Source organism: Panthera onca, chromosome B4, assembly GCF_046562875.1.
Source record: "Panthera onca isolate mPanOnc1 chromosome B4, mPanOnc1 haplotype 2, whole genome shotgun sequence".
Taxonomy (NCBI): domain Eukaryota; kingdom Metazoa; phylum Chordata; class Mammalia; order Carnivora; family Felidae; genus Panthera; species Panthera onca.
The window spans coordinates 60,529,142-60,542,680 of NC_138345.1; the positions used below are offsets into that span (position 1 = coordinate 60,529,142).

The 13,539-nt window shown below is 37.2% G+C and overlaps 1 protein-coding gene across 15 annotated transcripts in view; it reads left to right on the top strand.

Annotated features, from left to right (window-relative positions):
- Nucleotides 1-13,539, top strand: part of PPFIBP1 (PPFIB scaffold protein 1) — a 171,795-nt gene that overhangs the window by 127,859 nt on the left and 30,397 nt on the right. For 6 of the 15 annotated variants that reach the window (XM_078449970.1, XM_078449973.2, XM_078449971.1 and 3 more), the window contains 6 exons: nucleotides 281-412; nucleotides 4,879-4,971; nucleotides 5,296-5,388; nucleotides 6,761-6,875; nucleotides 8,837-8,869; nucleotides 10,689-10,750. In XM_078449970.1, the coding sequence (XP_078306096.1) occupies nucleotides 281-412; nucleotides 4,879-4,971; nucleotides 5,296-5,388; nucleotides 6,761-6,875; nucleotides 8,837-8,869; nucleotides 10,689-10,750 (528 nt within the window). The remainder of the gene's footprint in view (nucleotides 1-280; nucleotides 413-4,878; nucleotides 4,972-5,295; nucleotides 5,389-6,760; nucleotides 6,876-8,836; nucleotides 8,870-10,688; nucleotides 10,751-13,539) is intronic. The other 9 variants (XM_081796133.1, XM_078449978.1, XM_081796132.1 and 6 more) reach the window with 3 other exon arrangements.

Below are 13,539 nucleotides of genomic sequence, written 5' to 3' on the forward strand. Positions count from 1 at the left end.
CAAACATGTTGTCATCGGTGTTATAATCAGGCTTGGCAGCATTTAAGGCTTATGATATATATGTATGTATGTATCTGTATAATGTATGTCTCCCCAATAAGCCGGCGTGTGTTTAGTTCTGCTCAATGAAAGTTAAAGCAAATAATTTTTTCAAATTTTATCTATTTAGTAATTAATCTTTCCCAACTGGATAGTTAACCACTTCGCAGTTGTGAGACACATCCATATGTGACTACTGATAATAAAACAACTTTTGAATGTATCTCTTAAATTCTAATAGGAGCTTCTGAGTAGGACATCCTTAGAGACTCAGAAGTTGGATCTGATGGCTGAAATCTCTAACTTGAAGCTAAAACTGACGGCTGTAGAGAAGGACAGATTGGACTATGAAGACAGGTTCAGAGACACAGAGGTAAGTGACACCCCCTCTCTTTATATACAGATAGGTACGTGTGTGTGCGCGTGTGTGTGTGTGTGTGTGTGTGTGTGTATGTGTGTGTGTATCTCATACACATATCTCTAGAGCAAGTGGAAATTCCTTGTAGGTGTGAGGCAAGACAGTTAATTACTATATGCTCTCACTCATCCATACTTCTTTTTAAGAATTAACTTTAAGTACATTGACTTTTTATCACTAAATGCTAAATGGCAATATTTGTAGTGAGAGTTTTGATATTAAATATTAATCCTTTCACTAGTCTTTAGGAATACTTTTGCCTTCATGATATTTGGAGCTTCTGTCTATTCATCTGTCTGTCCATCCTTCTGTCCATCCATAGTGGTTTTCTTTGTTGTGGAAATAATGGGTTTAAGTGTACCATTTTACTAAAAGCTATTAAGTTTATTCATTTATTATTTCTGAGAGAGGAAGGAAGGGAGGGAGAGAGAGAGGGAGGGAGGGAGGGAAAATGAACACAAGTGGGGGATGGGTAGAGAGAGAGGGAGACACAGAATCTGAAGCGGGCTCCAGGCCCTGAGCTGTCAGCACAGAGCCTGATGCGGGCCACGAACTCACGAACCATGAGATCATGACATGAGCCGAAGTCAGATGTTTAACCGACTGAGCCACCCAGGTGCCCTTAAAAGCTATTATTAAGTTACACTGATTGTTTACTATATAATAAGTAAGTCTTTAAATATGTATAGAAAACATGCTTTCATTATATAATCATAAAAAAAAAACCAGATTTTTAGAGTTTATTTAGTTTGGCCTTCTACTTTGGGTCTATTCCACACATAAAGCATTCCAATTAAATAAAGCTCACTAAACTTTAGTGAAACTTGGGATAGATTCTACAGCTTGAAGTACTCATTTTTGTGGTTAAACCTGCTTTGTTTTTTGTACTATTTTATTAATCTGGGTCTTTTATTTGCTTATTTGTTGTTGGGGAAAGAGCATATCCATTTGAAATTTATTTATTTGACAAAAGGGAGCTCCTGGGTGGCTCAGTGGGTTAAGTGTCTGACTTCAGCTCAGGTCATGATCTCGCAGTTGCTGAGTTCGAGCCCTGCGTTGGGCTCTGTGCTGACAGCTCAGAGCCTGGAGCCTCCTTTGGATTCTGTGTCTCCCTCTCTCTGCCCCTACCCGCTCAGGCTCTGTCTCTGTCTCTCAAAAGTAAACATTAAAAAAAAAAAAAAAAAGAAAAGAAATATGAAGAGCTGCAGGACTTCCTTCTCTCCTAGGGCCATCTCTTTTTTCACAAAATTTTTTTTCCTTGGTTGGAGTATGGAGAGTTGTCATACTGGATTAGAAAGTGGGTACCAAGAAGGAGAGAGGAGAAGAAATCATTTAAGTTCTTTTCCCCCTCTATTTTCATTTCAAACATTTATTTCCAGCCAACTACTTACCATCATAATATGAAGTACATTATGTATATTAGCCACTGTATGAAAGCCCTACATAGATTTGATGTAATGAGATTTACTCCATTGCTGTTTTCAAAATTAAATTTTCTGTGAAAGGTGGAACTATAATGAAAAGTCTTGACGTGTGTGTTACTTCCTCAGCAGCAAAAGGAAATCCCTAAGCTGGTTCACGTTTTAATCTTCTGAAGTTCCTGGTCGGTCACCTATATGAGCATGTTTCTCACTTGATTGAGACTGGGGCTCTTAAAACAGATTTCTCCAAAGTTGTCACTTTTGTGCTTTCTTTGAAAATCTATTTGGAGAGGCACCTGACGTGTGATGACAAAATCACTTTGCTTACGATTGAAAGTGCATGAGGAGCACCTGGATGGCTCAGTCAGTTGAGTGGTTCAACTTCGGCTCAAGTCATGATCTCACGGTTCATGATTTCGAGTCCTGATCGGGCTTTCTGCTGTCAGCCCAGAGCCTGCTTTGGGTCTTCTGTCTCCCTCTCTCTCTGCCCCTCCCCAGTTTGCTCTCTCTCTCTCTCTCTCAAAAAAAAAAAAAAATAAAATAAATATTAAAAAAAAATCTGTTTGGATATTTTCCTCTTTTTCCTTTCTGTCATTCCCTGACCCCAGCTGCTACATAACATGATAGAATCCAGTCGGCAGGTAGACTACATACAGAGGAGCTAACTCCGGTACAGGGAAAGAAGTTAGAGTGTTTAGGGATCAAGAGTTGGTGTTTTCCATTGTATTCTTAGAGTTTAGGGGGAGTCTTAACTTTCACGACTGGTTAATTGGATCTGAGATGTTAACTGAACACTAGGACTTAAATAGAAGCGGACATGTCACGATTTTTTTTAAGACTCTAGAGCATTATTTACATCTGAGTTTATCTACTTTTTTTTATTTTTAATAAAATTTTTTTTCCTGGCACCTCCCTGCTTCACTCATGCACTTTTTTTTTCTTTTTTTAATGTTTGTTTATTTTTGAGAGAGAGAGAGCATGAGTGCAGAAGGGGCAGAGAGAGAGGGAGACACAGAACCCGAAGCAGCTCCAGGCTCTGAGCTGTCAGCACAGAGCCCGATGTGGGGCTCGAACCCGTGAACCGTGAGATCATGACCTAAGCTGAAGACAGACCTCCAACAGACTGAGCCATCCGGGAGCCTCTCATGCACTTTCAATCATAAGCAAAGTGATTTTGTCATCACACTTTCAGTAAACTCCATCCCTGATAACTTTCTAATAAATATTCAACACTATTGGCAAAATATATAGCTCATATATACCCAGAGATTATAAGAAGTGTGATAAACTTTGTAACATATTAATTAAAATAGCCCGCAGAATTAAAGCTGAATTGAATATGTTAATTTTCATAGTATTGTTCCCTTAATAAAAATAAAATGTTTTGGGGTGGTTCAGTTGGTAGAGCATGCTACTCTTGATCTTAGGGTCATGAGTTCACGCCCCACATTGGGTGGGGAGGAGCCTCCTTAAAATAAAAACAAATTTCCATGGCTGTCTCATGAATCCAAAATTCTTAAACTTTGTTTTAGAATTTTAGATTATTTGGAGATTAATTTCTAAGAAAATATTGGAGTGGGGAAGAAGTATAGGCACTTCCAAAAGATTAGGGGTAAAAGTCTTGAAACCTTGGAATATTGAGGACTTGCCTGTCCCAGGAATGGCTGATAGGAGATGCTTAGCATTATTCAACAGTGCCCCCTTCTGGTAAGAGTGCAGATGTCAGAAACTGAACTTCTGTGGAGCCTAAATAGTTTCTCTGAAAGGGAAAAAGGGAGATTTTCTTTTTAAAAAGAACCGAAATTCTGATAAGAAATTAGTTGGAAATAATTTGTATTCCAGTTTTTAAAGTTTTATATTAAGGAACTATTTCCAGATTTTCCAGCTTGGGTTATTATAGTTCATGTTGGAGATTTACATTCATACCAACAATGTTGCCTCAAAGTATACTTGGGTAGGGTTTTTTTTGAATAGAAAAATGACCTCGATTTATAATTGTTTACTTCAGTTATTTCTTTTTCTTTGCAAATTGTCACTATTTCTAGAGGTAAAATAAAACAATACCAAATAGGAATTCAAAGCTCTTTAACTATGAGAAAGTGGAAAGATATACATAAAAAAGATGAAGGAAAATCACTAAGAATTTGTATTATGCAAGGATGATTAACAAATGGGAGAAACTGACATTTTCCTTAAACATGACTCTTGAATGTGTAGATAAAGAATCACAAGTAAAATGTTATTAAATGATGTCACACAGTTCACAACCTCATTGATAAAAGGAGAAAATAGACATCCTCTTATTGAAATATTGTATTAATAATTGAAATAATAACTAATGAGTAGTTATTGTGTAATAATGCTAAGTAATACTCTCCCCCATTTTACAAGAAACCACGTCCAATTTAAAAGCCTGTGGGTTTTCTGGAAAGTGTATTTCCTTGTGGCATCCCTTTCCTTATGTGTGAATCATTACACATAGAAGTTTAGAATAACCCCTCGTTAAGAAAGTTTTATCTCTTTTAGCATTGTTCTATTCTTTTTTATGGCATTTTGGTGTAATTCTGTTCTGTCATGTTAATTTGTGGCTCAGGAATAGGGACCTGTAAGATGAGGAACAAAAACATATTAACTGTTGGTGGGGTCTTCATGGCTTATAGTAAAAAAAAAAAAAAAAAAAAATCCATCTCCTTCACAATACTTGAAGTTGGTATTATTTAGCATTCTAATTTCCTTTTCTGGGCTCTAGACAAAAATATGTCACTGTTTCTCAGAACACTTAGACAAATTTTACAAGCAAATTAGTTTTTTTAGAAAGCGGCAGTAGAAGAAGTATCTGTATTGTGAAAACTTTTGGATTATTTTCTTTTTCCTATTCCAAACATAACATTGTATTATGACAACATATTTGTAAATGACGGGGCCCTATCTATCTATCTTGGTATAGATTAGCGTGTTGCTGCTTTCCTGATATATTTCATTGCTTCCTTTTTTTGACAGGGGCTAATGCAAGAGATCAATGATTTGAGGTTAAGAGTCAGTGAAATGGACAATGAAAGACTTCAGTATGAAAAAAAGCTGAAATCAACCAAAGTAAGTTTTCTCAATGACAAAAATGTTTGAACACTTGACTCACTACTTACCTGTGATCAATAATATAAATAAGTTTTCAACCTAGTGTATGATAAAGAAGGTTATTTTACAAGTGAATGAGCAGTTTTCCCCAAGCTGGAGACCTTCTTGAATTGAAGCACTACTATTCTGAATAAAAATCGGGCTTAACTAATCTAGTAAAACATAACCTGTTATTTCTCTTAATTACCTAACCTCCTTTATAAACTGATACTATTTTCTTGGTTATTTAGGGTTGTCTTTTTCTATCTATAGTTTTCTTTCACACCTCTGTCTCTCTACCAGTCTTTAATGGCCAAACTTTCTAGCATGAAAATCAAGGTGGGTCAGATGCAGTATGAAAAGCAGCGGATGGAGCGAAAATGGGAGTCACTGAAGGTGTAGTAGACTTTGGGTTATGGGGTCCTGGGCCTGTTGCTTTCTGGCTTGTGCTGTTTTGCTGTGATAGTGTTTTTAGTAGCATGTGCATTCATTTTGTGTGTGTCATCTGCCTTTTAAAAATACATCTAAAGCTGATGAAAGGGACAATGAGATCCCTAATACTGTTTTCAGAAACGTATGACGTAATTAGTGTGAAAATAATAAACCGTATTCATTTATAAATTAAATCTCAACCCTCTTAGCGTGTCTGAGATCCAAGCATGGTAAAATAATTGCAAAAATGCACCTATGAAAAAATTCTGTTTTGTAGCAGTAGTAAAGATTGCTTTTTCCTTTGGGGCTTTCTTGAAGGTAAATGTATATAGCAGTTAATTGTATCATTGCAGTGAATTGAAATTACTGCTTAAAAGAAGCTTCTAGCCAGTGCTACTGAAAATTCCTTATACTCGGTCTCCACTCCTATCATAAGTAAAAAGTATGGAGCCAAGTTTCTGGCTTTATTAGAGATCTTCTCATAATACTAAACATAATACACTTAGAGACTGAAAATAAAATGTTTATTGAATATCAAAGAACATTTATTAGCACTGCATAGCTTTATTTTCTGTGTTCAATACAACCAGCAAAATTTAAATTTGCTAATGCTAAGTTCTTCACCAAAGTTAAACTGAAAATTAAACCATTAGCAAATAGAACATCAGACTTGGAATCTTTAATAGCTGTGTAGTAAAAAAAAGAAGAGGGGGATTTAAAATCTGTTTGCTCAGTCTTTTTTTCCAGTGTTGTTAGAGATTCTCTTCCTTTAGTTTGGGGTTGGGGATGAATTATTTAGTCCCATGATTTGGCTAACATTGTTCATCACTTGCTACCATTAATTAAGCTCTACCTTGTCCAGTGAACATAAGTACCATCTAGGAATACTAAATAAATCTCAGTCAAGTCTTAATATATATTTTCCAATTTGCATTTTATTTTGCTTTTATGACACTAAGCGTCTAATTTGATTATCATCCTTGATTAACTTGGGGAGATTTTTTTTTTTTTATTTATTTAACATAAGATTTAAACATTAGGGCCACCTCGGTCCTAATTATACTTTAAAAGGTTTTGTTTTAATTTGGTCACACAGAAGCCTGAAATACTTATACCAGAATTATTGTACATTGACTTTCATTAACTGTCTTGCTTCCTGCTTCCCATTGCCACTGTCTGATTTCTGAAGTCTGCATCTAGATCCCTGTCGTTTTTTTTTTTTTTTTTAATTGTTTGTTTCATTCACAAAAACTAATTATTGATTTAAGAGTTGACACACTCCCTGAATATTCTCTTTTGGCCATAATCTGTTTTAAAACAAATTTGTCATTTGTAGGACGAACTGGCATCTTTAAAAGAACAGCTAGAAGAGAAGGAATCTGAAGTAAAAAGGCTACAAGAAAAATTGGTGTGCAAGATGAAAGGAGAAGGGATGGAAATTCTTGATCGAGGTAGCTATATACATTTGACATTTGTTATCTTTGTTGAAACCCTCCCTACTCAGCCCTCCCTATGCTCCCTTTCTCTGTACAAGAACTCAGTTTTAGTGGATATTTAATTCCAGAGAAAGGGCAGAGGAGTAGAAACAATATAAGCCCAGGACAGCAGGGAATCCTGAGACTCTTGCCTGTGCCTGGGGATCTGTTAACTTCCTCTTCAGCAGCTGGAGAAGGGTAGCTCTGTACTTCATTGGATATTTATTTTAGATTACCAAGTTGTAAATTCTCACGAAAGAGTTCTTGTTCAAATTGCAGTATAAGGGAGTGTCCGAGAGCATTAAAAGGAACCATCATTATGCCCCAAGATTATTTTCCTCTGAACTGAACTTGAAACAGCACAAAGTAGGAGATTTAGAAACCTTGCCTGCCCTTTTGAGAGAAGAGAGGAAAAGACTCTGCATCTTTGGAAAATCAGTGAAAATTGACTGTGGATTGAGCCCTCCACCTGCTAGAAAGCAAAAACAGGGGAATTCTCGTTCTGAAAAAGTATATGAATTTATCAAAATTGTTCTCATAATTGAGGAGGTTTGTTTTGAAAATTGTATGGACCGTAAATTTTAATGTACATTATACTTGAAAGAAAATAACTTGAATGAAATGTGGTTTTTATATTATATTTGCAAATATAAATGCACATAACACCTGACAACACTAGGTTCCATTTAACCTTTCTTTGCTGTTAAAGATTATTGTGGCACTGCAGAAAACCAAAGCAACTTGTGACTCTTGAAACAAAAAAAAAAATTGCATTTAGTGTAGCTTTAGTATATTTATCTGTATTATATGAAAGTTGGTAACATCATTGTGCAATGAAGGCGTTGAATTAGGTTACCTTTAATGTCTTTCTTGGCTCTAGAATATCCTGGCTTTATATACCTGTAGTTATTGCATTCCACTATGGATCAGAGAACTCAATTCATCAAATATTGAGGAAAATGGATTTTTTTCCCTTGTGTATTTTGGCATATATAGAATTTGTGTGTGTGTGTTTGTGTGTTAAGTAAGCTCTACGCCCAACATGGGGCTTGCGCTCATGACTCCGAGATGAAAAGCCACATGATGTACCAACTGAGCCAGCCAGGTGCCCCCAGAATTGTGTGTCCTTAAAGGACATTCATAGGCAGGTCATGCTTGTAGGGTTTTAAGAATAAAATGGAGGGGTGCCTGGCTGGCTCAGTCAATGGAGCATGTGACTCTTGATCTTGGGGTTGTGAGCTCAAGATCCACATTGGGTGTAGAGATAACTTCAAAAAAAATAAAGTCTTAAAAAACAAAAAAAAGAATAAAATGGAATCATAGGACTTGTGGGCTAGAGTAGTGGTACCCAAAGACTGATACTGGTCTGTGAACTGCTTGTTACCAATGTACAACCAGGTAAATATGAGGGTTGAGAGCAGGGTTTAAAAACTTCATGGCAGTCTGATGTTGGCATAACATCTAATTGCATGGTCAGTGGACTCCTCCTTAGTGAGGACACAGACCATTTATTTCAGTATTGTTGAATTTGAGTGGTGAGTTTCATGTGACATAAGCATTGTACTAGGCACATTCAGGAGGGCCATATATTGAACTGTAATAGAAATGTAAAAACAACCAAAGCATCACTAGTGGGTTTTCACCATGTATAGTGTAAGGAGTGCGTATGTACTCCATTTTATACAAGAAAATTGACAGAGGTAAGAACTCAAATTTAGTTCTTTTGATTAATTATATTCGATTCTCTTTCTAACCTTACACAGAGCATTATATATTGTAGTGCCATTTGTAAAATCACAAAATAGTGCTTAATATTCAATTTTTATAGGGTTAGCATTTCTTTATTTTAGGTAAAAGGAAACTAAATGATAGTGCTTTTAAAATATTCATTGTTGTAATGTATACTAACTTCCAATTCGATGGGTTTTCCTGCACAGATGAAAATTTTAAAAAGAAGCTCAAAGACAAAAGTAAGGTTTTTGGTGTATTTCCATCAGCCTTTACATTCACCAAAAGTACTACTTGGACTGTTCTTTGCATGTGTTTTAAAACATTTCTCTCACCAAAGATGTAAAGTTGCTTCATCAATAAGCTCTCCATTTCTTCAGAGTGCAGGAAATAGAGGGTAAATAAACAAACAATAAAAACAAGGAGTAAAAAGGTCATTTTGCATTTTTTCTGATTTAGTCCTTTTGCTCCACAGGATACAACAGAGCACTCAGAGTAGTAGTGGAGGTGAGAGAGCGTTTTCTTTGTAGTCCAGGAGATATAGGGTCAGAGGAGAAAATTAAAATGACTTGTCAATGTTTTGTAGCTCGCTTTTTCACTGAGATCTGCATTAGGAATTAAACATACCCTCTTGATGTTCGAAATGAGATTGTACCTAGGCTGACTAACAGAACCCAGATCATACAGTGCAGCATAAAGACAAATCCTTAATGGGCTCTTTGCTTTTAGATACTGAATTCTTAAGTCAAAGGAATTTGGCATCACAAAAGAAAAAAAGAAAAGAAAAAGAAAAAAGCAATTTCTACAGAATATACCTTAATTGAAAATGTTAGGGGCACCTGGGTGGCTCAGTCGGTTGAACGTCTGACTTCAGCTCAGGTCATGATCTCGTGGTCTGTGAGTTTGAGCCCCACGTCAGGCTCTGTGCTGACAGCTCAGAGCCTGGAGCCTGCTTTGGATTCTGTGTCTCCCTCTGTCTCAAAGCTCCTCCCCCGCTCACACTCTGTCTCTCTCTCTTGCTCAAAAATAAATAAACTTTAACAACAACAAAAAAGAAAATGTTATGTCAGTGTTTATGATGCACCACTGTTTTAAAAGTTATCTTAAGTAATATTTTTTTTTCCCTCAGAAGCAGGTAACTTAGGTGAATTTTTTTCTCTATTGAATTTTTTTAATTTGTGATTTCATTTTAGGTTGACTTTTCCATCATAAAATTTATCTATCTATCTATCTATCTATTTATTTATTTATGAGAGTGCACATGGATGGGCATGGGCACACACATGAGTGGGGGAGGGGCAGAGGAAGGTGGGGAGAGAGAATCCAAAGCAGGCTCCAAGCCCAGTGGGGAGCCCCACACAGGCTTCATCTCACAACCACGAGGTTATTCATTACCTGAGCTGAAATCAAGAGTCAGACACTTAACTGACAGGGCCACCCAGGAGCTCCAATATTTGTTCTTTTATTATTAAAGTAACATGCTTTTCTATTAGGCCATCAAATTCTAAGGAAAATCACATTTACCTCACTTTGGCTTTTATGTTTTAAAATAGTATTGGAAATGATGTTTATAGATGAAGCAAAGTGCTTATTATCCTTCTGTGTGGAACCTACAACCAGCTGCTTAGCATGACTACTCATATAAATGCCACATTCCATCAGGCTCTTACCATTCATGTCTCCATATTGGTTAAAATGGAGTATCATTTTCTCTGCTTCTGTCATCATGTACACTGTTCATTGCTTTCACCCACTGCTTTCTAGGTTTCTTTTTTGGAAAACTCCATGTTTTCATTGTTATAACACTGAAATTTCATGTTCAGTGTTCTCATGAAGATTTTGTTTTGCTTCTAGAGAGGGTAGTTAGCTCTCACTTACCCTTATTGTTAGCGATGACCGTTCAGGTGACATAGCAGGTGTTCATTTTTCAGATTTTCCCTAAAAGGAGGATATGGATGGTAAAAGTTTCACTAAAACATTACAGTCTGAAGAGGCAGCCTCTTGTTATTGTCACACCTATTAACTAACATGAACTCTTTTGTGATGTTGTGATATTTTCAGATATTGAAGTACAAAAAATGAAAAAGGCTGTGGAGTCTTTGATGGCAGCAAATGAAGAAAAGGTATCTAGATGAAATTATTTATATGGATGTGTAACACCATTGTGATCATTCCCTGCCCTTTCTTGAGATATGTCACCTTGAAAGAACATAGGCTAAACACTGCTGAAGTTGAGGGACAGCCGTTCTCCCTTTCTACACAAGTGTGCCCCTGCTCAGTGTTGGCAGATGTAACTGGGATTATGTACAGAAGAATGGCAGCCAGCAGCGCCGGCTCCACTAAGAATTCCCTCCCCTCCTCTCCATGAATTTAGAAAATGTTCAAGCTCTCAGATCATTTCTTTATATGCGGGTAGGAAACGAGAGAAAGGATATGGTCCATGGTGCACCCTTTGTGTGGTCACTGGAAATCCTAGGCTAACGTGAACCCTGAAGGAAGTGGCCCATGACAGCTGTAGCTTCGTGATGGTGTTGATTTTATTCGTGTTATTTCCTTCTCGTTCCTGGATTCTTTCACATCAGGGATTGCCTCTATTCTCCTGAGAGATGACATACGAGAAAACAGGCACAGGCACTATGAAATCAAGTATGGCCCCAGGCCCTGTTTTAGCTACTCCGGCCAAATGGCCAAGGTCTCTGGGAGTTCTTTTCTCCCAGTTGCTTCTCTCACTTCATCCTGCTTAGAGCAGGGACACAATTACCTACTAAAACAAGGTGTTTCTTGGTGGCCTGCATGATCAGCCATATATCCAACTGGCAGCAACACTTGATTTCAGCTCCTGTCATCAGAACTACTTTTACCTCATGTTCCTTAATGAATGGAACAAGGAGGCATTTTCCTGAGAAAAGATTAATTTCAAGGAAGTAAAAAACAAGCAAATGCCAAAGAACTTTATCTTGATCTTTTTCTCTCATCTTGTGTCTTTCTCTTACTTCTCTCTATATTTTTGCCTTTCATTTTCTTTATTTGCTCTTTATTATATGGAAATAAACTCACTGTCCTGTCACCCATGTGGTTTCTTTTTTACTAGTCTTTCCTACTATTGAATACAAAGGAAAGTCATTAGCAAGGTGCCCCCATAGCTTTTACTTTTTAAAAATAATCATTGAAATTCATTTGGTTTTAATTTCCCTCTGCCCAAAGAGCAACAATAACAAACAAAACTCCCAATGTTGACTGAGGGCTTATTAGATCCTCAGTCTGCTTTAGGAGTACCAAGGGTGACAAGTTTTTAGTAGTTCCAGAGAGCTTCAAAGAGGCCATATTTGAGCAAAACCTGAGGAAAAGCAAGAGTTGTTCATTAGGAAAATGAAAGCTTCTAGGGAAAGTATCTGTTACCTAGAACATGTCTCAAAAGCAAGGCTTGAGACAACCAGTGCATCCTGGGAAAGTTCAGAATGATATAACAGGTGGAGGGGTAGATGAGGCTGACAGGGGAGCTGCTATGAGGTGTTAGGCAAGCTGGAGTGCTAAGCTAATCATTTGGGGTATTAACTGTAGAACTTGGGCAGTGACATGATTTAAATTGTCATTTTAGAAAGCGAACTCTAGTGGCAAAATGGAGGCAAGAGTAAGGGAGGCAGAGTTAGGACAGAAAAATTAAGAGGCTGTTAAATAGTCTAGGTGAGAAATGAAGAGGGGTTGAAATACAGCAGTAGAAGTGAAGTGGTGAGGTTTTCCAGAAATTTACAGATTGACAAGATTCTTTTTAATCTGAATTTGAGAATAAGTTTCTAGTTTGAGTAGCAAAGTGAATGATAGTGCCCTCAAAGAGTTAAGGGAATCCAAGCAAGAGGCTCAAGTACTGAGGGCAAATAATGAGTTTAATTTTAGGTACATTCAATTTGATGTGCTCATGGGACATCTAAAAGGAGATTTCTCATTTCTCATAGAAAGTGAGTCTAATTTTTAGGATTAATGCAGAATTACAGATTGGTAGGGAATGGACCCCATCAATTTTAGGAGAAGTACAGAATTATAGATTGTTGGGGACTAAACTGTAATTGATGTATAGTTAGCTTTTGCTCCAAGACCAATCACGTACATTATTTCTCATACTTCTGAGGGTTGGCTAGGTAGTTGTTATGGTCTGGGCTGGCTTTGCAGCTCTCTGCAGTTAGCCAGTGGTTAGGATGGGGCTGGATGGTCTAGAATGATGTGATTCACCTGTGTGGTGATTAACAGACTTGTATAGGTTGGTCCCATCTGGGATGTCTCTTCTCCAAATGATCTCTCATCCTCCAGTAGACTAGCCTATGCTTCTTCACATGGTGCTTACAAGGTTCCCTAGAGCAGAAAAAAGAGGGCAAGCCCTAATGTGCAGATAAATACCTTTCAACCCTTTCCATGCACCACATTTGTTTATATCTTTTTGGCCAAAGTAAGTCACATGGACAAGCCCAAAATCAGTGAGGGAGAAGCTAGGGAGCCCATCTTTATAATCCACCAGAATGAGGGTAAAGGACAAAACCTGGAAGTGCTAACATTTCATGATCTGGGTTGGCCAGATAGTGGGGGTTGTAGAAGTAGAATATCTTATCTGGTCAACGGATTAAGAAATCAAAATAGAAGAAAAGAAAGAGTGGAAAGAAAAGGGAACAAAGAAGGAAAGAGTGGGGTCAGTCAAGTACCAAACAGAGGTCAAATTAGACAAAGGATGAAAAGTGTTCATTATTTCAGTAAATAGAAAGTCCCTAATGACTAATTGAAGCAACTTTGGCTGAGTGTTTTGTGAAGGAAAAAGTCAGATGGTGACTGATGACAGCTGATAAAGACAGCAGGTGTAGACCTTTCTTTCAAGATCTGACCTAGAAGTTGGAGAGGAGAATAATTAAAGTTGATTTTATTCTTG